Source organism: Triticum dicoccoides, chromosome 5B, assembly GCF_002162155.2.
Source record: "Triticum dicoccoides isolate Atlit2015 ecotype Zavitan chromosome 5B, WEW_v2.0, whole genome shotgun sequence".
NCBI lineage: Eukaryota > Viridiplantae > Streptophyta > Magnoliopsida > Poales > Poaceae > Triticum > Triticum dicoccoides.
Genome location: NC_041389.1, coordinates 352,704,612 through 352,729,840, shown reverse-complemented (window position 1 = coordinate 352,729,840; position 25,229 = coordinate 352,704,612). Strand labels below are relative to the sequence as shown.

General features: G+C 44.0%; 2 protein-coding genes across 4 annotated transcripts; one reads left to right on the top strand and one right to left on the bottom strand.

Moving 5' to 3' along the window:
• The first annotated feature begins 12,122 nt into the window (after positions 1-12,122).
• On the top strand, positions 12,123-15,068 carry LOC119308892 (retinol dehydrogenase 13-like). Of its 3 annotated transcripts, none has more exons than XM_037585052.1 (9): positions 12,123-12,394; positions 12,512-12,578; positions 12,872-12,900; positions 12,979-13,187; positions 13,316-13,434; positions 13,908-14,012; positions 14,091-14,157; positions 14,504-14,657; positions 14,764-15,068. In XM_037585052.1, the coding sequence occupies exons 1-9, from the start codon at positions 12,218-12,220 to the stop codon at positions 14,917-14,919; spliced, it is 1,083 nt and encodes a 360-aa protein (XP_037440949.1). In that variant the 5' UTR covers positions 12,123-12,217; the 3' UTR covers positions 14,920-15,068. The 3 variants fall into 3 exon arrangements, with proteins under 3 accessions (XP_037440949.1, XP_037440950.1, XP_037440948.1); XM_037585053.1 differs by having other exon boundaries at positions 14,504-14,668; XM_037585051.1 differs by having other exon boundaries at positions 14,504-15,068.
• Positions 15,069-18,874: 3,806 nt separating this feature from the next.
• On the bottom strand, positions 18,875-24,222 carry LOC119308889 (proton pump-interactor BIP103-like). Its single transcript, XM_037585048.1, has 8 exons — positions 24,069-24,222; positions 21,804-22,155; positions 21,400-21,594; positions 21,136-21,315; positions 20,844-21,038; positions 20,243-20,341; positions 19,653-20,156; positions 18,875-19,578 (listed from the first exon to the last, which is right to left on the bottom strand). The coding sequence occupies exons 2-8, from the start codon at positions 22,149-22,151 to the stop codon at positions 19,237-19,239; spliced, it is 1,863 nt and encodes a 620-aa protein (XP_037440945.1). The 5' UTR covers positions 22,152-22,155; positions 24,069-24,222; the 3' UTR covers positions 18,875-19,236.
• Between the last annotated feature and the right edge of the window lie 1,007 nt (positions 24,223-25,229).

Sequence of the window (25,229 nt, the reverse complement as noted above, 5' to 3'; positions counted from 1 at the left end):
ATTTGTTGATTATTATTTGTATACATGTTTCTCTGACCCAGTTCTTTTGCTGATGTTAGCCGTTGTGCGCTCGTGTTTGTAACAGATATATCTCGATTCCGTTTTACTAGTTTGCAACAGGTATATCCATTCATCTTTGTGAATAAGTTATGTGTTTCGTGTTGGCATGGTCCTGTTCGTTTGGCGCTCTTTTTGGCATTTCATTGGTTGTTGGCTTTGTAGAACTTTGTGTTGTAGATGTTCTTGGTTAAGGAGAACCAACATGTGGTTGGTTGATCAGGAGGGCAGTACTATCAGGGTTCAAACCCTAGGTTTTTACGCTTTTGTGCCTCATAATGGTGGAATATTCATTCAGTGGGAGGTGACGTTCTTGTTGATAGCGAGGCGTCGGTGGTGACTTTGTCAATATCAAGACTTGTTGGCTTAGTTTTTTGGATGTGTTTATTTATAGGGATTGGGTGTTGTAACCGCAATAATTTGAAGTTCTCATATAAGCACAAGGGCAACAACCTTGCAAATTTATATGCATTGTAACCGCAGGCTATAACTTTGAGCAACTAAATTTGGATCGACCCGCTTGTTTCGATGGGCTGATGGTGACCGGCTCCCCTAGACCAATTTTTTTTATGAAGCCGACCAAGAAGTTATCGACCTTGAAATTATGGGCTGGACCAGTGTACCAGTAACGTTCGTCCACTCCCATCACGACATGTCATTAGATTTGCCATGAATGTTTATTAAGAAGATAATGATATGTTTGTGTAAAATTTTGGTCAGAAACGCTGCATGTTTCTAGCGCACAATTTATTTTCGAATGGAAGTATTAGGAAAACGTAGTAATCGTATAATAATTTCTAAACTATGAATATCTTGAGCAAGGTGTTTGGTTGGGCATGAGAAAAAAAAGTGTAAACTCAACAAAACATGTATCTCTACTTCTAATGAAGCAGTTGGTGAATAGTCTTCACGGTTTATTTTCGCTGGTGTTTTTTCGGCTCTCCTCCCACCACTCCCTCCCATCCTGGTCCATCGGTTTATTTTTCTCTCCACTCTTTATTACAACCAGGACTTTTCTAACGTATAACAAATCACGGATCTAACTTCCTTAAATTATTCATATCAATCAATTTCTTTTATTGGTTCAATTTGTCTTAGGAAACAAATAATAAATTTTTAGGAAACAAATAATAGATTTGAATCTAACTTTCCTAACTTATCTAAATCAATCGATTTCTCTCATTAGTGAAATTTGTTTTAGAAACAAATAACAGACACGTCACAAAATTTCTTTCCAATAAATAGTTTCTTAACATTTGCAAACTTTCCTTATCAGACACGTCACAAACGAGCAGGTACTGATATCATGTTACCAAACAATAAAACCCCATTTGCATAGAAATCAGTTCAAAATCCTAACTTTCCTAAATTTTTACCTTTCCTTGATAACATCCAATATTTCTTATGTTTTCCACCTATTGAATATTAGCATTTTTTTGGAATGAGATCTCCGGGTTATGATTTTTTTGTGATTCTTTCCAATTGTGACCTCTCCTTCCGCTCCGGCTCCTTCTTGCATAATCACCTCTACCACAGCCAGCTAACGCCACCCTAGACCTCTTGCCTCTCCACACCTTCTCCGCCACCTCCTCCTCATACTCCATTGACAATCCCTCCACCACGTTTGTCCACGGCGGTGTCGAGGGCATGGCGCAACAGCGTACCAGTGGTAGAGCAGCGCAGAGCAGCAGGAAGATGTTGGGGAACGTAGTAATTTCAAAAAAATTCCCATGTACACGCAAGATCATGGTGATGGCATAGCAACGAGAGGGGAGAGTGTTGTCCACGTACCCTCGTAGACCGTAAGCGGAAGCGTTATGACAACGCGGTTGATGTAGTCATACGTCTTCACGATCCGACCGATCCAAGTACCGAACGTACGGCACCTCCGAGCTCAGCACACGTTCAGCTCGATGACGATCCCCGGGCTCTGATCCAACAAAGCTTCGGGGATGAGTTCCATCAGCACGACGGCGTGGTGACGATGATGATGCTCTACTGGCGCAGGGCTTCGCCTAAACTCTGCGACGATATGACCGAGGTGGAATATGATGGAGGGGGGCACCGCACACGGCTAAGGAACGATCCATAGATCAACTTGTGTGTCATGGGGTGCCCCCCTGCCCCCGTATATAAAGGAGCAAGGGGGGAGGGGGCGGCCGGCCTAGGAGGGGCGTGCCAAGGGGAGTCCTACTCCCACCGGGAGTAGGACTCCCTCCTTCTTGTTGGAGTACGAGAAGGGGGGAAAGAGGGGGAGAGGAGGAAGGAAAGGGGGGGCGCACCCCTTGTCCAATTCGGACCAGAGGGGGGCTGCGCGCCTCCTTCCTTTCGGCCTCTCTCCTCTATTCCCGTATGGCCCAATAAGGCCCATATACTCCCCGGCGAATTCCCGTAACTCTTCGGTACTCCAAAAAATACCCGAATCACTCGGAACCTTTTCGAACTCCGAATATAGTCGTCCAATATATCGATCTTTATGTCTCGACCATTTCGAGACTCCTCGTCATGTCCCCGATCTCATCCGGGACTCCGAACTCCTTCGGTACATCAAAACTCATAAACTCATAATATAACTGTCATCAAAACCTTAAGCGTGCGGACCCTACGGGTTCGAGAACTATGTAGACATGACCTAGAACTATTCTTGGTCAATAACCAATAGCGGAACCTGGATGCCCATATTGGCTCCTACATATTCTACGAAGATCTTTATCGGTCAAACCGCATAACAACATACTTTGTTTCCTTTGTCATCGGCATGTTACTTGCCCGAGATTCGATCGTCGGTATCTAATACCTAGTTCAATCTCGTTACCGGCAAGTCTCTTTACTCGTTATGTAATGCATCATTCCGTAACTAACTCATTAGCTACATTGCTTGCAAGGCTTATAGTGATGTGCATTACCGAGAGGGCCCAGAGATACCTCTCCGACAATCGGAGTGACAAAACCTAATCTCGAAATATCCCAACCCAACATGTACCTTTGGAGACACCTGTAGTACTCCTTTATAATCACCCAGTTACGTTGTGACGTTTGGTAGCACCCAAAGTGTTCCTCCGGTAAACGGGAGTTGCATAATCTCATAGTTACAGGAACATGTATAAGTCATGAAGAAAGCAATAGCAACATACTAAACGATCAAGTGCTAAGCTAACGGAATGGGTCAAGTCAATCACATCATTCTCCTAATGATGTGATCCCGTTAATCAAATGACAACTCTTTTGTCCATGGTTAGGAAACATAACCATCTTTGATAAACGAGCTAGTCAAGTAGAGGCATACTAGTGACACTATGTTTGTCTATGTATTCACACATGTATTATGTTTCCGGTTAATACAATTCTAGCATGAATAATAAACATTTATCATGATATAAGGAAATAAATAATAACTTTATTATTGTCTCTAGGGCATATTTCCTTCAGTCTCCCACTTGCACTAGAGTCAATAATCTAGTTCATATCGCCATGTGATTTAGCACCAATATTCACATCTGTATGTGATTAATACCCATAGTTCACATCGTCATGTGATCAACACCCAAAGGGTTTACTAGAGTCAATAATCTAGTTCACATTTCTATGTGATTAACACCCAAAGAGTACTAAGGTATGATCATGTTTTGCTTGTGAGAGAACTTTAGTCAACGGGTCTGTCACATTCAGAGCCGTATGTATTTTGCAAATATTCTATGTCTACAATGCTTTGCACGGAGCTACTCTAGTTAATTGCTCTCACTTTTAATATGTATCCAGATTGAGACTTAGAGTCATCTGGATCGGTGTAAAAGCTTGTATCGTTGTAACTTTTACGACGAGCTCTTTTATCACTTCCATTATCGAGAAACATATCCTTATTCCACTAAGGATAATTTTGACCAATGTCCAGTGATCTACTCCTAGATCACTATTGTACCCCCTTGCCAAATCAGGGCAGAGTATACAATAGGCCTGGTCCATAGGATAGCATACATTTATAGAACCTATGACTGATGCATACGGAATGACTTTCATTCTCTTTCTATTTTCTGCTGTTGTCGGGATTTGAGTCTTACTCAATTTCATACCTTTGCAACACAGGCAAGAACTCTTTCTTTGACTGTTCCATTTTGAACTACTTCAAAATCTTGTCAAGGTATGTACTCATTGAAAATCTTATCAAGCGTCTTGATCTATCTCAATAGATCTTGATGCTCAATATGTAAGTAGCTTTACTGAAGTCTTTCTTTTGAAAGAACTTCTTTCAAACACTCCTTTATGCTTTGCAGAATAATTCTACATTATTTCCGATCAACAATATGTCATTCACATATACTTATCAGAAATGTTGTAGTGCTCCCACTCACTTTCTTGTAAATACAGGCTTCACCGTAAGTCTGTACAAAACTATATGCTTTGATCAACTTATCAAAGCGTATATTCCAACTCTGAGATGCTTGCACCAGTCCATTGATGAATCGCTGGAGCTTGCACATTTTGTAAGCACCTCTAGGATTAACAAAAATTTCTGGTTGCATCATATACAACTCTTCTTTAAAAAATCCATTAAGGAATGTAGTTTTGACATCCATTTGCCAAATTTCATAAAATGTGGTAATTGCTAACATGATTCGGACAGACTTTTAAGCATCGATACGAGTGAGAAAATCTCATTGTATTCAACATCTTGAACTTTGTCAAAAACCTTTTTCGACAAGTCTAGCTTTGTAGATAGTAACACTACTATCAGCATCCGTCTTCCTCTTGAAGATCCATTTATTTTTTATGGCTTTCCGATCATCGGGCAACTCCACCAAAGTCCACACTTTGTTCTCATACATGGATCTCATCTCAGATTTCATGGCCTCAAGCCATTTCGCGGAATCTGGGCTCATCATCGCTTCCTCATAGTTCGTAGGTTTATCATGGTCTAGTAACATGACTTTCAGAACATGATTACCGTACCACTCTGGTGCGGACCATACTCTGAAAGACCTACGAGGTTCTGTAGTAACTTGATCTGAAGTTTCATGATCATCATCATTAGCTTCCTCACTAATTGGAGGAATCACTGGAACTGATTTCTGTGATGAACTACTTTCCAATTCGGGAGCAGGTACAGTTACCTCATCAAGTTCTACTTTCCTCCCACTCACTTCTTTCGAGAGAAACTCCTTCTCTAGAAAGGATCCATTCTTAGCAACAAATGTTTTGCCTTCGAATCTGTGATAGAAGAAGTACCCAATAGTTTCCTTTGGGTATTCTATGAAGACACACTTCTCCGATTTGGGTTCAAGCTTATCAGGTTGAAAACCTTTTTCATATAAGCATCGCAACTCCAAACTTTAAGAAACGACAGCTTAGGTTTACTGCTAAACCATAGTTCATACGGTGTCGTCTCAACGGATTTAGATGGTGCCCTTTTAACGTGAATGCAGCTGTCTCTAATGCATAACCCCAAAACGATAATAAATTAGTAAGAGACATCATAGATCGCACCATATCCAATAAAGTGCGGTTACGACGTTCGGACACACCATAACGTTGTGGTGTTCCAGGTGGCGTGAGCTGTGAAACTATTCCACATTGTTTTAATTGAAGACCAAACTCGTAACTCAAATATTCGTCTCCACGATCAGATCGCAGAAACTTTATTTTCTTGTTATGATGATTTTTACACTTCACTCTGAAATTCTTTGAACCTTTCAACTATTTCAGACTTATGTTTCATCAAGTAGATATACTCATATCTGCTCAAATCATCTTGTGAAGGTCAGAAAAATAATGATACTTGCCACGAGCATCAACACTCATTGGATCGCATACATCGGTATGTATTATTTCCAATAAGTTAGTAGCTTGTTCCATTGTTCCGGAGAACGGAGTTTTAGTCATCTTGCCCAAAAGGCACGGTTCGCAAGCATCAAATGATTCACAACCAAGTGATTCCGAAAATCCATCTTTATGGAGTTTCTTCATGCGCTTTACACCGATATGACCCAAACGGCAGTGCCACAAATAAGTTGCACTATCATTATCAACTTTGCATCTTTTGGCATCAATATTATGAATATGTGTATCACTACGATCGAGATCCAACAAACTATTTTCATTGGGTGTATGACCATCAAAGGTTTTATTCATTTAAACAGAACAACAATTATTCTCTGATTTTAAATGAATAACCGTATTGCAATAAACATGATCAAATCATATTCATGCTCAACGCAAACACCAAATAACATTTATTTAGGTTCAACACTAATCCCGAAAGTATAGGGAGTGTACGATGATGATCATATCAATCTTGGAACCACTTCCAACACACATCGTCACTTCACCCTCAACTAGTTTCTGTTTATTCTGTAACTCCTGTTTCGAGTTACTAATCTTAGCAACCGAACAAGTATCAAATACTCAGGGGTTACTATAAACACTAGTAAGGTACACATCAATAACATGTATATCAAATATACCCTTGTTCACTTTGCCATCCTTCTTATCCACCAAATATTCAAGGCATTTCCGCTTCTAGTGACCATTTCCTTTGCAGTATAATCACTCAGTTTCAGGCTTTGGTCCAGCTTTGGGCTTCTTCGCGGGAGTGGCAACTTGCTTGCCATTCTGCTTGAAGTTCGCTTTCTTTCCCTTTGCCCTTTTTCTTGAAACTAGTGGTCTTGTCAATCATCAACACTTGATGCTCTTTCTTGATTTCTACCTTCATCGATTTCAGCATCACGAAGAGCTTGGGAATCGTTTTCATCATCCCTTGCATTATAGTTCATCACGAAGTTCTACTAACTTGGTGGTGGTGACTAGAGAATTCTGTCAATCACTATCTTATCTGGAAGATTAACTCCCACTTGATTCAAGCGATTGTAGTACCAAGACAATCTGAGCACATGCTCACTAGTTGAGCGATTCTCCTCCATCTTTTAGCTATAGAACTTGTTGGAGACTTCATATCTCTCAACTCGGGTATTTGCTTGAAATATTAACTTCAATTCCTGGAACATCTCATATGGTCCATGACGTTTAAAACGTCTTTGAAGTCCCGATTCTAAGCCGTTAAGCATGGTGCACAAAACTATCAAGTAATCATCATATTGAGCTAGCCAAACATTCATAACGTCTGCATCTGCTCCTGCAATAGGTCAGTAACCTAGCGGTGCATTAAGGACATAATTCTTCTGTGCAGCAATGAGGATAAACCTCAGATCACGGATCCAATCCGCATCATTGCTACTAACATCTTTCAACACAATTTTCTCTAGGAACATATCAAAATAAACATATGAAAGCAACAACGCAAGCTATTGATCTACAACATAATTTGCAAAATACTACCAGGACTAAGTTCATGATAAATTTAAGTTCAATTAATCATATTACTTAAGAACTCCCACTTAGACAGACATCTCTCTAGTCATCTAAGTGATCACGTGATCCAAATCAACTAAACCATGTCCGATCATCACGTGAGATGGAGTAGTTTCAATGGTGAACATCATTATGTTGATCATATCTACTATATGATTCACGCTCGACCTTTCGGTCTCCGTGTTCCGAGGCCATATCTGTATATGCTAGGCTCGTCAAGTTTAACCCGAGTATTCCGCGTGTGCAACTGTTTTGCACCCGTTGTATTTGAACGTAGAGTCTATCACACCCGATCATCACGTGGTGTCTCAGCACGAAGAACTTTCGCAACGGTGCATACTCAGGGAGAACACTTCCTTATAATTAGTGAGAGATCATCTTAAAATGCTACCGTCAATCAAAGCAAGATAAGATGCATAAAGGATAAACATCACATGCAATCAATATAAGTGATATGATATGGCCATCATCATCTTGTGCTTGTGATCTCCATTTTTGAAGCACCGTCGTGATCACCATCGTCACCGGCGCGACACCTTGATCTCCATCGTAGCATCGTTGTCGTTATGCTATCTATTGCTTCTACGACTATCGCTACCGCTTAGAGATAAAATAAAGCAATTACAGGGCGTTTGCATTTCATACAATAAAGCGACAACCATATGGCTCCAGCCAGTTGCCGATAACTTCGATTATAAAACATGATCATCTCATACAATAAATATAGCATCACGTCTTGACCATATCACATCACAACATGCCCTGCAAAAACAAGTTAGACGTCCTCTATTTTGTTGTTGCAAATTTTACGTGCTGCTACGGGCTTAGCAAGAACCGTTCTTACCTACGCATCAAAACCACAACAATAGTTCATCAAGTTAGTGCTGTTTTAACCTTCGCAAGAACCGGGCGTAGCCACACTCGATTCAGCTAAAGTGAGAGAGACAGACACCCGCCAGCCACCTTTAAGCACTAGTGCTCGTAACGGTGAAACCAGTCTCGCGTAAGCGTACACGTAGTGTCGGTCCGGGCCGCTTCATCTCACAATACCACCGAACCAAAGTATGACATGCTGGTAAGCAGTATGACTTGTATCGCCCACAACTCACTTGTGTTCTACTCGTGCATATAACATCAACGCATAAAACCTAGGCTCGGATGCCACTGTTGGGTAACGTAGTAATTTCAAAAAATTTCCTACGTACACGCAAGATCATGGTGATGGCATAGCAACGAGAGGGAAGAGTGTTGTCCACGTACCCTCATAGACCGTAAGCGGAAGCGTTATGACAATGCGGTTGATGTAGTCATACGTCTTCACAATCCGACCAATCCAAGTACCGAACGTACGGCACCTCCGAGTTCAGCACACGTTCAGCTCGATGACGATCCCCGGGCTCCGATCCAGTAAAGCTTCGGGGATGAGTTCCGTCAACACGACGGCGTGGTGACGATGATGATGCTCTACCGGCGCAGGGCTTCGCCTAAACTCCGCGACGATATGACCGAGGTGGAATATGGTGGAGGGGGGCACCACACACGGCTAAGGAACGATCCATAGATCAACTTGTGTGTCATGGGGTGCCCCCTGGCCCCGTATATAAAGGAGCAAGGGGGGAGGGGGCGGCCGGCCTAGGAGGGGCGCGCCAAGGGGAGTCCTACTCCCACCGGGAGTAGGACTCCCTCCTTCCTTGTTGGAGTAGGAGAAGGGGGGAAAGAGGGGGAGAGGAGGAAGGAAAGGGGGGCCGCATCCCTTGTCCAATTCGGACCAGAGGGGGGCTGCGCGCCTCCTTCCTTTCGGCCTCTCTCCTCTATTCCCGTATGGCCCAATAAGGCTCATATACTCCCCGGCGAATTCCCGTAACTCTCCGGTACTCCAAAAAATACCCGAATCACTCGGAACCTTTCCGAACTCCGAATATAGTCGTCCAATATATCGATCTTTACGTCTCGACCATTTCGAGACTCCTCGTCATGTCCCCGATCTCATCCGGGACTCCGAACTTCTTCGGTACATCAAAACTCATAAACTCATAATATAACTATCATCGAAACCTTAAGCGTGCGGACCCTACGGGTTCGAGAACTATGTAGACATGACCTAGAACTATTCTTGGTCAATAACCAATAGCAGAACCTGGATGCCCATATTGGCTCCTACATATTCTACGAAGATCTTTATCGGTCAAACCGCATAACAACATACTTTGTTCCCTTTGTCATCGGCATGTTACTTGCCCGAGATTCGATCGTCGGTATCTAATACCTAGTTCAATCTCGTTACCGGCAAGTCTCTTTACTTGTTATGTAATGCATCATTTTGTAACTAACTCATTAGCTACATTGCTTGCAAGGCTTATAGTGATGTGCATTACCGAGAGGGCCCAGAGATACCTCTTCGACAATCGGAGTGACAAAACCTAATCTCGAAATACGCCAACCCAACATGTACCTTTGGAGACACCTGTAGTACTCCTTTATAATCACCCAGTTACGTTGTGATGTTTGGTAGCACCCAAAGTGTTCCTCCGGTAAACGGGAGTTACATAATCTCATAGTTACAGGAACATGTATAAGTCATGAAGAAAGCAATAGCAACATACTAAATGATCAAGTGCTAAGCTAACGGAATGGGTCAAGTCAATCACATCATTCTCCTAATGATGTGATCCCGTTAATCAAATGACAACTCTTTTGTCCATGGTTAGGAAACATAACCATCTTTGATAAACGAGCTAGTCAAGTAGAGGCATACTAGTGACACTATGTTTGTCTATGTATTCACACATGTATTATGTTTCCGGTTAATACAATTCTAGCATGAATAATAAACATTTATCATGATATAAGAAAATAAATAATAACTTTATTATTGTCTCTAGGGCATATTTCCTTCAGAAGAAGCATGCAGCAGGCGAGGCGAGCGGCTGATGGTGGAGGGCAGAGATGCGGCCGGCGTGGCTGAGGGGCGGCCGGCAGAAGATGGCCGCGACAGGAGGCGGCGCGACAGCGGGGCGAGCGAAGGGATAGGCGGCAGCAGACGGGGCGAGCGCAACCAGCGAGAGTGTGACGCGCGGCCAGGGTGTGCGTCGCGCGAGGCACAGTGGTGCGGTGGCTGTGGCGAGCACGATGGTAACGGCGGGCGCGACGGACGCGGTGTGGCACGTGCGTGGGCATGGAGAGCCAGAGAAGGAGTGGTCCGCGGGCGCGGAAGAAGAGCTGAAGGCTCGGGCATGGGCGCGCATAGGAGTAGGCATGTGCCACGGGGTCAATCCGAGGAGCTCAGTGGCTACCCCTGCAATGGCCATGGCGGGCGGCGGTTCTCGGCCACGGCAAAATACCTAACGAGAGCAAACGAGAGGAGAAACTGGGGAAAGGCAAGAGGAGATCACGACGGTGTCAATGGCATCCTAGGGGAAGACAGGGGAGCTCGGGGCGGCGCGGATCGAACGGCAATGTCGCGGTGGCCGAAGGTTGAGGAAGACGGCAACGACGTCGATCTGGGGGTGCTGGACTTGATCTCGTTGGCGCAGACGAAGTAGCGGAGGCATTCGGAGCTCCTCGACAAGCTCCTAGCCAGCAGGGAGGGCAGTGGTCGTGTGGACGGGGTCGGTCATGGTGGCCATGGCATCTGCTTCGTCCACATCACCGGAATCGAGCGAGCGAGGAGGAGAAGTGGATCTGGGAGGGGGCGTCGAGGAGGAGTGAGGCCATGGGGGCAGGGGAGGCAGGGCGTCACCCTTATCCATTCCCCTTCGATGCCGGCGAGGTGGTCGGGCGGGAGCCTAGCTCTGTAGCGACGGGCTCGGGGAACAGGAGAAGACGATTGTGCGGGGACTGGACCACTGGGCCAGTTCGGTGGCAAGGCCCGGTGGTAGGGGAATCCTCTTTTTCATCGTCCTTTTGGTTTTTAATGTATTCTAATCCGTTTCTCCTTTTTAACATTGTTTTCTATTTATTCTTATATCAACTAAATGGATTTTGTTAATTGTGAAACTATGCACATAATTCGAGCACAATATTTTTAGGTGGCACAAAAAATTTGGGGCCAAAAGGAAATACGTAAAATTAGGTTTATATTTAATTGGTTATTTTAACTACGGTTAGACCTCTTATTAATTTGACAAGATTTAATTTTTGGGTCAAATAATGTTGGGCTCAACATGTCAAAGATTAGTGGAATTTATAGAATATGGTGAACATTTTAGTTTTACTGTTTGTCAAAATAATTTATTTGACTTTATTTTAAATTTGAATTAGGCTTTGATTTTTATCAAGTGGCAGTTTGGCTTAGCAAGCCTGATGACATGGCATCATTAGGGGGAGGTCACTGTAGCTAACGACTTGAGGTGTTACATAATCTTTCCATTTCTGAAATTTCATTGATTGGAGAATATATCACACTATCCATTAGTTCAGTCAAGCTCACAACAAGTTCACACATTATTGTCAATTGAGTAAGTTTTATTGGCGGGGAGAATATGCTATGTGTGTTGTTAGAGAGAGAGGGGGAGAGAAAGTGAGGAAGAGGGAGGGGGAGAAAGTGTGTGTGATTTAATGATAAAAAAGTCGTCAATGTTATAATATTAAACTCTTAAAGTTAATATAGCCCCGTTGCAACGCATCCGCGTTCTTCTAGTTCAAAATAAGAAAACACGGTTTGGATGTCTGGAGCAGGCAGTTTGCCAACTCGTTCCCCGCAGCTTCCAGCAAGGATCCAGCCGTTCGTTTGAGTTGACGCAGTGACTCCGGGTCCACGGGTCCACGACGCCGCCCTCGCCAGTCCCGCCGCCCCGCCATGGACCGCGACGCGCTCCGCATGGTCTGCTCGCCCCAGTTCTGGCGCATGGGCGTCCTGTGGACCCTCTCCCTCCTCTACTCCTACCTCCTCCTCTTCCTCCGTGGCTGGACCGCCGCCCCTCGCCGCCGGGAAGATGTAGGTCGCGGCCGCCGCCCCATCTGCGTGGTCACCGGGGTAATCTTGAACTGCCCTAACAGGAGTGTCTGCCTATTTTATCGTATTATTACTACTGTTTTCCATGGTGCGCCGCCTTCTGACGGTGCTCCGTCCATGGTGTGTGATGGCTCGCAGGCGACCTCGGGGCTCGGCCGGGCGGCGGCGGCGGCGCTGGCGAGGGAGGGATACAGCGTCGTGCTCGGTGAGTCGCGTGTGTCTTGTCGTGCTCGTGCGGGCATTTCGTCGAGCACTTGGCGCTCCTGGTCTCGTGCAAAATAGAGTGCCCTTTGTTGAACGCTATATATATGACATTCGATGAATCTGCAAACGCGGATGTCATGTTTCATGTCATTATTCACCACCTACTCTACAGATAAATTGATTCTCTGCTGCATCTTGAATTCTCGATTCCATTCATGTTCATTCTTTATTTTGTCCTTGTTGTGGGACTTGTATTCAACGGACTAAAATGATACATGTTCTATTTTGCCTCAGCCGGACGTTCTGCGCAATTGCTGAGTGAGGTATTGTTTGCAGCTTCAGTTGGGTGTCTGTTTGCTTCTGTTTGCCATTATCATCACTGCTGCACTCTGTAAAACCAGACCGCTAAAGAAATTCGTAGGCAACAGCCAGATGCCTGTCTTGAAGCCTTTCAAGTGGACTTGTCATCCTACAGGTCAATTAAGAAGTTTGAAGCTTCGCTCAATCAGTGGATTCGGGATTCGAATCTGGAGCCTTCCATTCAGCTTTTGATCAATAATGCTGGGATGCTTGCAAAATCACATAGAGTTACCGAGGATGGGATTGATGAGTATGTGCTTTCCTTGCAATTATTCTCGTGAAAGAATTATGTGGTCTTCAAGTTCTCTTAATATCAGCATTATGCTTTCTTTTATCTAGCCAATTCTCTAAGTGAACCTTAATGCGTGTGAATTTCAGAGTGATGCAGACAAACTACATTGGTCCATTTATCCTGACCAGCATTCTTCTACCACTGCTGAAGAACAGCCCGGTACCTTCCCGGGTGGTTAATCTAACATCTTTCACACACAGATGTGGTAAGTTTGAAGTTTTTCCTATTGTATATAGTACACCAACTGTATGAACTTTTTCTCAGCCTATGTTGAACTATTGTTGCATGGACATTGCCACATTATGCATATTTTTGTATTGCATACATTAGTTTTCACATATCGGATAGAGAACTGGACGTCGCCCAGGTGTCTAGGTGCGTGAGTGCACGCCGAGCCCACCTGCCAATCCCTGGACTCCGTTGGAGCTCGTCTAGTTTATTTAGTTTGCATCTATTTGTTAAATTATGTTGCCACTCCCTGTGGATTTTTTGGTTGTAGTAGCTCCATTGCCAAAATCTAGGTGGACCACATATTTCCCTGTTGCGTCTATTTTGAATCTGGTACACTATGTGTACCATTTGTTCTTGCAGCTGGTCACATTGTACCACCATTCTAGCAGTTTCCCTCTCCCCGTACACATTCTCTTTGATTAACACGTGCAATTATTACATCTCCAGTGTCAGAAATTGACGTGTCCGAGGAGGCACTGCAAGGAGTGAAGTTTGGTCAGCATTCAGTTGGGGGAAGTTACCCCTTAGCTAGTACTTACGAGTATACTAAATGTACGCTTCTTGCTTTAGTATTCACTTCATGCAGGTCTTATCTACAAAATCTATTGGTCTCATTTTCTCCCATTGCAGTTTGTTTACTTGTGTTCTCATATGAACTTCATCGACAACTTCACATCTCTTCTGGTATCTCTGTCATGTATGTGCCATTTTAGTCCTGTCTTGTGTTTTTCCCTTCCATTTATTCTTCATGCAATCGTATTTGATTCACATGATAAGATGTGCACCAGCGCTTTTTGCCCATTGCCCACCAAGTAAACCTCTAAAACATGTCTGACCCAAATGTCGAAGTCCTCGCAAAATTATGTTCTTCTGTAGTTCTGTTCTCTTTTCCTTTTACCGAAATTCATTAGTTATCTTTGGTACAAGGACGGATTTCGAAGGCTCATCTCTCTGTCATGCTATGCTGCCTTAAGCCCTTTTATTTTTTTATCATTTGAGTTTGTTTATTCTCATCTTTAAAGTCTTAAATTTCATGCTTATAGGGCCGCGGATCCAGGTGTGATAGAAACACGCATCATGCGGGAGCTCCCTCCATGCCTTTTTCAGTTCGCGTTCTTTATTCTACGCACCCTGAACCTCCTACAGCAGCCAGATACGGGGATTGGTGCTGTCCTTGACGCAGCCTTGGCACCGCCTGTAGCCTTCCTGTCAAAACCCTCTCAAAGCTTCTGCTATTTTGATGCAAGAAAAATGATGTATCGACATTCAGTACCAGCTCTGAGTTTTAGTTGCTGTATCGCAGGAAGCATCTGGGAAGTATTTTTTTGGAGGGAAGGGAAGAACCATCAGGTCTTCTGTGCTGTCCTATGACATAGAGGTGGCCAAGAAGCTGTGGGCAGCATCTTCAGCACTGCTCCAGGAACTGCGGCTTAGAGACTGTGAACTGAGGACTGGTTGAACCAGCTTGTAAATTTGACATGGTTAGAGCATCTCTAGCCGTCCCTTCGGGGACATCCGATAAAATTGGAATGATACAGAGCGCATCTCTAGCAGACCCCCCAAGTCGCACTTGAGGAATTTATTTTATTTTTGGTTTTGAGGAATTAAGCCCTATCTAACAGATCCTATATTCCTATAAAAATACTCCGTCCGTAAAGAAATATAAGAGCGTTTTGCTCACTAAGTAGTGAGCTAAATGCTCTTATTTTTTTACAGAGGGAGTATAAGGAATTAAGACACTTCCTGGACACGGTTTCAATACTGAGAGTGATTTCTCTCCACGATACCAAGCTCCAGGCCTCTGTTTTCCTCTGAAATCGCTCGCCCCGCAGAAGATACACATCGGCTCGCTCACAGTGAAACAGAAGCGACGACAAGGGAGTGGCACTAGGAGCTCGACCATGACGGTTCTTCCTCTCCCCGCTCACCATCATCTCTGCTCCTCGTTTCCTGCTCGGTGCTCGCCACCGCTGCCCATCCTCTCCAGCTCGCAACCGTTGCCCCCTGCCTGCACCTCAAGATCTGTCGCCCCTCGTGGAGCACATCTCCCTCCCAATTCATCAACAGAACATCCAAACATGAAATTGCTATTGCCTCCTTTGTTGAATTCCCACCGGCAATTTCATGTGCAACCAAACAATAGATTTGGTATTGTAGCATATTTCGGAACAACACTGATTTGGTATTGGACCCAATGAATTCAGAGGTTCTCAATACATACATCCAAACAGAGCGTGAATTGTCTGAGTGTTTGGCTCTTAGCTGTTCACGGAACCAAGAATCAATCGACACATTGTAGCTTTTGATGCACTAGTGAATGACACTGATTTGTACCAAGCACCTGCCCTTGTACTCTTGCTCATATTGGGTGCTTCTTCATATTAATGTTGTTCAAAATTGACTTAATTTTTTTGTCAAACTCCAAATTAAAAAAACTAGATACTAAATTTATTGGGATATCCTCCTCATGTGGGCTGTGAGAAGATGATCATTTGAAGACTTTTAGGCAGCTCAAAGAGGTGCAGAAGCACGCTACCCATTAGGGTTATGACTAGGGTCATTTTGAACTTTGCACGTGAGAGGATGGGGATGCTTTACTCTCCATCTAGTAGTCACCACCACCATATTTGCTGAGATTGTTCCAATCCCTAGCTTTTGAGCCCCAAATCTTGTTGTGTAAATCCAAGATCTAAAAATCTTGATGTATGGGATCCTCTAGTGCTATCCAGAGAAGAACTTATTGTATCCCACATTTAATAATAGTGGAAGAGGATTTGGGTGGTTTCGGCCCATGTTTTTTCCCTCGAGTTGGGGGTTTTCCACGTAAAAATTTGGTGTCCATGTGTTGATATTTGTTGCCGCTTAGAAAGTTACGCCTGCCATCAAATATCATATAAGAAGTGTCCAGGGTGTTACACTTTCCACTAAACAACGCCTGAGGAGTGTCTGGGGTGTTGCGAAACTTATTTCCTCCATATATATGTTGTTGTGTATGTCTCCTTGCATACTAAGAAGCAACGATTCTTTGAGTTAGTACATGATGCGGTACTGAGGTTACTTTGTTTTCGTTGCAGCTTTCAGTTCACCACAAGTGTGTTTGTGTGTTAATTCCCAGCAGAGTGGCATCAGACTTTGGTTGCTTAGGAGGTTGACAATCCCAATTGCTTGATTGTTGCTGGAAGTGCTGCTCACAATGGCTTTGGAGGAAAGCGGTACAACAAGTGGCATGATAAAACTTAAGTCTTTCAATTACTCATTATGGAAGCTCATGAAAGACATCCTTTATTCTAAGGATTTGTATGAGACAATTGTGAAAGACAAGATACCCACCGGTGTCGCGGAAGAAGAATGGAGACAATAGGTATGATTCGGTTGTACATCAACCACAATATAGTGCACCATATTGCAAATGACACAAATATGTATGAGATGTGGCAGAAGTTGGAGTCTATGTATGAGAGGGCCTTGGTGATCAAAAGACTTGCAAAGGTTGAGTACCGAGATGGCACAAGTGTGACTGAGCACTTGAATGTCTTCCAATTCCATATAACCAACTTTCAGCCATGAAGATCAATTTTGAGGATGAGGTGCAAGCATTGTTGCTGCTGAGTTTCATGCCTGATAGTTGAAACACGCTTGTTGTGTCACTTAGCAATTCAGCTCCAGATGGGAAGCTGACTTTGGAGATGGTGAAGAACAACATGTTGAATTAAGAAGCCAGAAAGAAGGAAAAGGGTGATGGTGCCTCTTCTTGTGATGCATATGTGGTTGAAACCCATGGGAAGTATGACAATCATGGATGCGCTCACACAAGATTTCAGCAAGGCAAAAGTAAATCCAGAGGGAGACCAAAGTCAAGACAGAGAAAAGACATTACTCGCTTTCATTGTGGCAATCTGGACACATAAAGAGCGAGTGCACTAAGTACAAAAGAGAGCTTGCAGGGGGAAAACTTGCGAAGAAAACCGAGCAAAAGCAGCTCTGCCATGACTAGAACAGATAAGGACTATATTGTCATTGAAGAAGAAGAATGCTATAGTGTTGTTCGTAATGGTGCCATGAGCTGCGTTGTGGACTAGGTGTGTCCTTCCACATCACATGACACAAGGAGTATTTTACATTTTACACTAGCGATGTTACTGGCCAAGTGAGGATGAAAAATAGTCGTTCGCCAACAATTATTGCCAAGGGCTCTATATGCATTGAAACAAACACAGGTTGCTAATTGGGTGCTCGATGATGTGAGGCATGTTCTTGACATAAGACTGAATTTATTATCAGTGGCCAAGCTTGATGATATCAAACATCCTATTTATTTTGGTGAAGAAAAACGGAAGCTCATCAAAGGCTCTTTTATCGTGGCTCGAGGAAGTAAGCAGGGTTCTCTCTATGTGACTAAAACCAAGTTGTGCAATGAAGTGTTGAACATTGCTGAAAAAAGACATTTGGTTGAATTATGACACAAGAGGCTTGGACATATGAGTGAGAACGGCATGCATGCTCTTGTTCGCATGGACTACCTCTCTGAGTTGAAATGTATATTCTTGAAACTCTGTGCACATTGTTTTGCTGAAAAATAACATAGGGTTGCATTTTGTACACTTCCTTCACACCGAGCAGAAAATGTTCTTGATATTGTGCACATTGATGTTTGCTCTATAACTGAAAAATCCTATGGTGAAACAATATACTTCCCGACTGTCTACTACTTGACTTCAACGTAGGAAGGGGCGATGAGGACGATGCGCCTTCACCTTACTTTAGTGTTTGTAGTCGTCGCTAGATGGTCTACGAATCTATTTGTCTCAAAATAAGTGACTCAATTTTGTACAAAATTGAATCACTTATTTTAGGACAGAGGGAGTAAATAATAAGGACCAATCGAATGCAGCGACAATTGCTGCATGTGCTTACCCCAAGAGTTCACAAAGTATGGGCTTCTGCTCTGAAAGACTGATTGTTCGTTGCCATATCTGGCAGTACAAGATGATAGTGATACAAGATGACACTGTCAAACAGTGCTGCTAATACTCAACATTCTGAAGAATATATTCCAGGTCATGCATCTGAACATCTAATACAGCACCAATCAGGTACTCTATGTGTACTATTAGGACCGACCGATCCCCAGCCTAGTTGCAATGCAGAAGTTGTCATCTCACAAGAGAGAATGAGAAGGGAGGAACCCGACTTTTAGATTATTTATTCATGGCAACTTGGAAAAAATGGTTACGTGAGTCGTCCAACCAAAAAGATTCATCCGGTGGATTCGTCCTCTCGCCTCGTACCAGGCATCGCTTGATATGCTGAAAATATAATCCATGTCCCCTTATGGGCTTGTGAAACTCATAGAGTCGTAAGCAACACGCACACATAAGGTACTTAAAAAAGCGAAGTCATGGGAATCAACCAAATCTAGGAAGATGGACCAACTGATGCGCCTCCATTTCCATGCATACACATACACAAACAGCACGTTTACATGCATACTTATTTCAGATGGCAATCTATTCTCCACTTTAAAGTACAACTGAGTTCACTGGCAGTATAGACTCTCAAGTTCCGGACGAAATTAACTGTGCCAACCAAAATTAACTGCAACTTTTTATCCGACTCCACCCAACAAACAGAACAGAAACGAATAAGCTTCTCCAGTCTTTTCAGTTCATTCAGGTCTCGGCAGACCATGCACTCTGTTGCTCTCACCTGCAAAATTGGTCTAGTAAGAATCATACTCGAGGGCGGCGGGTGCGCAGGCCTCCTTCTTTTCCTTCCATCAGTTGCTGGTGGTCGCCGGGCGGTAGTACTGGTAGTAGCCCAGCGCGGCGAGCAGGGCGACGAGCACGGCAACGGCGGATATCACCACGGCTGGGGTGGCCCATGACCGGTACGACTGGGCTTTCTTCCTCTTCAGGATCGCCTTTGGCAGCGGCGCCTTGGTCTTGGTGACTACATTCCTGGTCCGTGTGTTCTGCTTCTGTTCTTTGTTCACTACAGGAACTGGAGTAGACTCATCCTCTGCTTGGGTTTCTGCTGCTTCATCAGACTTGGTGTCTGAGTCAGTTGGCTCGTCGGTGTCAGCTGCCTCAGTTTTCTTCTTGGTTTTCTTCTCCTCTTTCTGAAAAAGTTTGTCACCATTGTTACACTACAGGAGAGAGAGAGAGAGAGAGAGAGAGATGCTAATGTGTCTACCTTAAGCTTCTTCTCGGCTTCCTTTTGTGCTCGGGCTGCAGCCTTCGCTGCTTGCTTCTCGGCCTGTTTCTTCTTCCTTTCCAAAGCAAGTCTATTCTTCTCGATTTCCTCCTGTCTCTTGATCTCTTTCAACTTTGCTACATCAACCTCTTTAGGCTTGGGCTTCTCCTTTGGAGGCTCAGCCTCATAGGCATCATCATCAGCATCCACAGCAGCTTTTACCTTAGCTGACTTGGCAGATGCTTTTGCAAGGGGCTCTTCTTTGGGGGCGACTTGAGGAGCAGCAGCTTCCTTTGCTTGTTTCAAAGGCGCTTTTGATGGGATAGGCTCCTGTTGCACAGGTGCTGCTGGCTGCTGTGTTTCGATAAATATGGGCTTCTCATCAGGATTCCTCATCCGGCCATCTCGGGTCAGCTGTCGTCCATTGAGGGAAGTGAGGATCCTCTTCTCGTAGTCCTCTCTAAAGGTCTTGCTGCCGCACCATTGTGTCATGAACTTCTCAACCTACCAAAGCGCATATCAACAATTGAGTATAGAAATACTTAAGTCAATGAAAGATGAGGTTACAGGAGGTGGTTGTGGAAGCAAACCTCAGTCTTGTGGAGCTCTTGCAATTCTTCCACCTCATTCCTAGAAGAATAATCCCTGGCTCTGTTCAGAACTATGCGGTTTTGATGGAAGGATGCATTCTGATCAAGATGAAGGCAACATTGTCAATAGATAGTCTCTACATAAATATTAAGAAAAATCAAAAGAATTTGTTAAGACAGTGCGGTAAATAACCATTATTTGTGACAGACTTCTAATAAAGCATGTTCCAACCACTGCACTGGCAGTGCCATCTCAGATATTTCAATAAGTGACTAACATAATTTGATGCTACATTCAAGTCAATAAGGAACTTTTCCTGATACCAAAATGCACAGGTATGATGCAGAGAATTCGGCTTATCAATATGTGGCTGTCACAAAGAGCTTCAAATTTTGAAAAGGCGATGGCTGATCATATATTTCCACAATCAAGAAAGGGAGTTCAAGTGCTGTTCAGGCATGCAAAAAGATGATGCCTCATTGCGTAAAACTGTAACACAACTAAAGTACTTGGAAAATGGGGTGGTCTCAAACTCTCAACAACATTACAAGAGCAAACATAATAATGAGCATGAGAGATGTTGAAGGTATGCTGACTTACGGCAAGATCACGCGCTTTTCTCAATTCGGTCAATGACTCATACGCTTTATCCTTTCTGGCGGTAGCTGCATTTAAATCTTCTTGAAGCAAAGCAATCTCGCCATCAACAACCCTCATCTCATCGTCCAGGACCTTAATCTTAGACCTGACTGCTTGTCGCTCCTTCTTTACTCCATCTATACCATCCCCGATGAGCTGAATGGGAAGTGACAAACAAAATGGTATCTAATATTTATTTATGCAGGAGGTAAATGCACAATAGAAGACAGAAGTCACGGCATGGGATACTTACTTTCACCTGATCCTGTATGGCATCTCTTTCAACCACTGTATCTTGCATCTTAGCTCGTTTAGCAGCATTGGAACTGACCTTCGGTCTGGTTTTTTCAAGGGTCTTAATTTCTTTGATCAGCCGTTTCTCCTCATCTAAAGATATGCTCTCATGACTTATGCGGTGATTCAATCTCTTGATCTAGGGAGAATTGAAGGAGAATAAACAAACAAAAAATGAGAATACTGACTGAGAAGGGTTGAGTTATCAAAGTGCTGATCATACCTCATGCTCAAGCTCTTCGAGTGAAGAGCACAAGCCTGCACTCTCCGCCCGCATGGCATTATTTTCATCACGGAACTTGCCTAAACGGTTTCTGTAAGGTTTCATCTCCTCCAACTTCTCATTAAAAGCTTCATTGTACTGCCTGTTCTCAGCACTCAATGGCCTTAGCTCCGCGAGAACAGCAGCACGCTCAGTCTGCAGAGGAAGTGTGAAGTAAGTTTCATCACTATGCTTAAAGCAGGCACACTGATCCCCTGGTTTACTTCAACAAGAACACATACAGGCAAGCAATAGTGCAAAGAGTCACTTTAAATAAGTTTCAGAGCATGAAACATCTAGTCAAATTAGAATTAGGACTAAAAGAGGTAGGGCCTACTTCGATGTTGAGTTTTAAGAAGAAATACCTTTTTAGCTTTTATAGCATCAATAATCTTGGCCCGAGCTTGGATCTTATTTTGGAAGTCCTTCTCAGCCTGCTCGAGTTTTGCTCTCAGCTTAGGGTCCTCAAATGAGCGGACCTTGACAAAGTAGAAGGTATAAGTTTGCTTAGGTTCAGGCCACTCCTCCGCTGCGTCCTTTGGAGGTGCCATGTCATTTGCCGCAGCTTTGCCATTGTCTGAACCAAAAACAGCTGCTTCCTCCCGCTCCTTTGCAGTTGCTTGGCTTTCCTTGTCTTGAAAAAGGGTCACTTCCTCATCAGCTACTTTAACCTGTGCTGGTGCAGCTTCAGCTCCGACGACCTCCATTCCCATGTCCCTGCAGATAGGTGTACATAAACTGTTACCAAAACAGGCAACCATGGTTATGATCCAACAGAAAATAGCACAGTTTTACTCGGCTATCTTTTCCCTTCTCATCCTCAAAAGGAAAGCCGTTTAATGGATTCCCCGGGAACTCAATAACAAGAACAAAAAAAACTGGATGTATGGGAGAACATTACTTGCTATAATTCATCAAAGTTACTAACTCAAAATCTAAGATGCAGAAGTAGCAGATGCACCACCATAGTTCACAGAGACTATACCCAAGGAAAGGAACAAAGAACATAATAGACAGAGCTCCCGTGTACAGAGCATTTTCATCTCACCATGAACCAGACAACCAAATAATCCAAACATCTACTCCCTCCGTTCCATAATATAAGAGCGTTTTTGACACTAATGTAGTGTCAAAACCACTCTTATATTATGGGACGGAGGGAGTACCATATAACTGAACCTAGGCTAGATTGAGGCGCAAATCACAAGGCATGCAGATTATGAAATCATGACCTAATCAAAGACCACATCACAGGAACATGAATCAAAGACCACAACCAAATCTACTCAATGCTTTTTCTGCAAGGAAGAAAAGGGGGGCCAATTTGGTTCACATAGGGAGTCTGCAAACTTGGGGGCAACAGGTCTGGAAGAGGAACTTACTATTTATATGCAAAGTGAGAGGGGGCATTATACGAACAGTAGACACAGTGGTTATAGTTGTTTTTATGTTTTGCCATTTCTGTGATAGTCGGAAATTTCTAAAAGTTGTCTAACACAATCTTGGTCTGGGTTGAGTTGAAGTTTTACAAGGCAAGTGCACATGGGTTTGGGTGCATATGTCATAACCCAAGGCTCGCGTTGTGTAGCCAAGGTGGTGTTGGACACTAAACAACTGGTCAGGTAAATGCAGGCCACTCACCACATTGCAGGACACCAAGATGATGGGATTGCATGGAATTGTATGTTTATGGTAATACTTTATGAAAACATAGTTAATTTGGTATTTGTGTTGTGTTGGTTTCTAGTGGGGAAAACATGCAGTTTAGTGAAACCAAGTTGGCACGTAATTTAAACTGAAAGCAATCAATCAGCATAACCATTGTCCAATTAGAGAAATGTTTTTTTGCGCGAATACAACTAGAGAAATGCTTGACTGGGCTAATAAGAAGAGTACACTTGAAATCATAACTACTCCTAGCTAATTTGTGGTGCCAATACTAGCGGAATTGGCTGGAAATGGAAACATAAAGGCTAAAGCGATAAAATGGATAATTATCATCAAACAAGCTCATGCTTCACTTCCCATCAATAGATCTATTTCTTCCAAAACAGTGAAGCACCTTTCTATCCATGACGATAGGGGAATACTATAGGTTACCCGATCTATGTGTCAAAATGAGTGATCCTAACTCAAGTCACCGCACGCACCCACCAGGCACTCCAGGTTGCCGTCAGCTGCAAGTCTTGTCACTACAAAACACTATAGTACAGATCGCAGCAGGCTGGACCTCCTCGTGGGGGCAGGTAATTCCGCATCGGAAGCACCGGCCGAACCCCGAACCCAGCTCCATCGCGGATCCACCACCCGGCGTGGTTCACGAGGCATCGCGGATCACAAGCCCGTCTCCTCCATCCAGCACGCAGTCCAAGTTCAGGCGGCCAGGTGATCTAGATCTACGGAGCTAGCCGCGGCAATTCCCACGCGCGCATCATCATCGCATTGCCTGGCTCCCGGCACCGCAGATCGCAAAACCAAACCAAGCATGATACAATCTAAGGAAAAAAAAAACACGCATCAACTTGCACCAGCGCATCAGATCACGCGCGCTTCCTACTCTAGGACACGGATCGGAGAAGATACGAACGGGGTTCGAGTAGGCCGGCAGCCGAGCGGGGTCGGGAGCTCACCTGGGGAGGGCGGAGCGGGATCGGACCGGGGCCGCGCTCCGATCTGGCGGCGGGGCAGCGGCGGTGGGGCGGCCAAATCTGGATGGGATTTGGGAGGGGAGGGGGGGTTTGGGCTGCGTGCCCAGAACTGGAAGCGGGGTTATAAATACGGGAATGGTTTTTTCCTTCTATATCTCGTCTCCTTCTTTCGCCGTTTTTTGTCTGGTTGCTATTGGTGGGAAATTACCGGTGCGCTTCCCCCTTCGCACCCGGCGTGCTCGGCCGCATGGGGAAAAAATCCGACGGACGGACGGACGGACGGACCCAGCCCAGGGCGGCGCTGCGGTGTGCGTCAGCTGGATGGAACGTGGTGCGAGTGGCGGGTCCAGCTGTGCGGATAATCGGATAGAGGCTGCCGGTTGGGAAGCGTCCATAAAGTTTGAGCGAACGCGACCTGGATCCAGTGTCACGTTTTTGTGCTCTTGCATTTCTTCTCGAACAATGATTCAAATTACTGTATACTCCATTTCAGTGGGTCTCCTTTTTTAGCTACGCTTGATTTGTGATCCAAACTCATTACTACTAGCATACAATTCTTAGCGAATCAAAATTTTAGTTTGACCTTCACAAACCGAGCTTTAATAGCACATTAACTACCAAAATCTTAGCGTTTCAGTGGCGGATCCAAGGTTAGAAGTTAGTCGGGGTGAACTTTTAAAGGAACGGAAAAATCAAGGCAACGAATGCAATCAAATAAGACAATCAAGGAAATTAATTGGCCAAGAACACGCATCCCGGCAAGACGATCAAGGCAATGAATTATTCAAAGTGGTTTCATTCACAAGAACTAGAAAAAGTATAACGCAAGAAAGGAGTATATAAAATCAATCTAACTTGCACTCATGCTGACTGAATCTTCCATGCTTTATCCCAAAATGTCTATTCTTGAAGTCAGTTAGGTACTTGAAACAAGTACACAAATCAAAATAATCTAAATCATGGCATAACATGACACTTATATTCAAACAAAAGATAAGACAAATTAAAGAATGATAGAACCCAAGAGGAGAAAATTAGAGGGCAGTAGAAGAACCTGCTCTTTGGTGCATGTGTTGGCTGATCACTACCAGTTTTGAACGGGACGTGTGGCAGTGGCGATGTTGCCTACGGCGTGGAGGACAT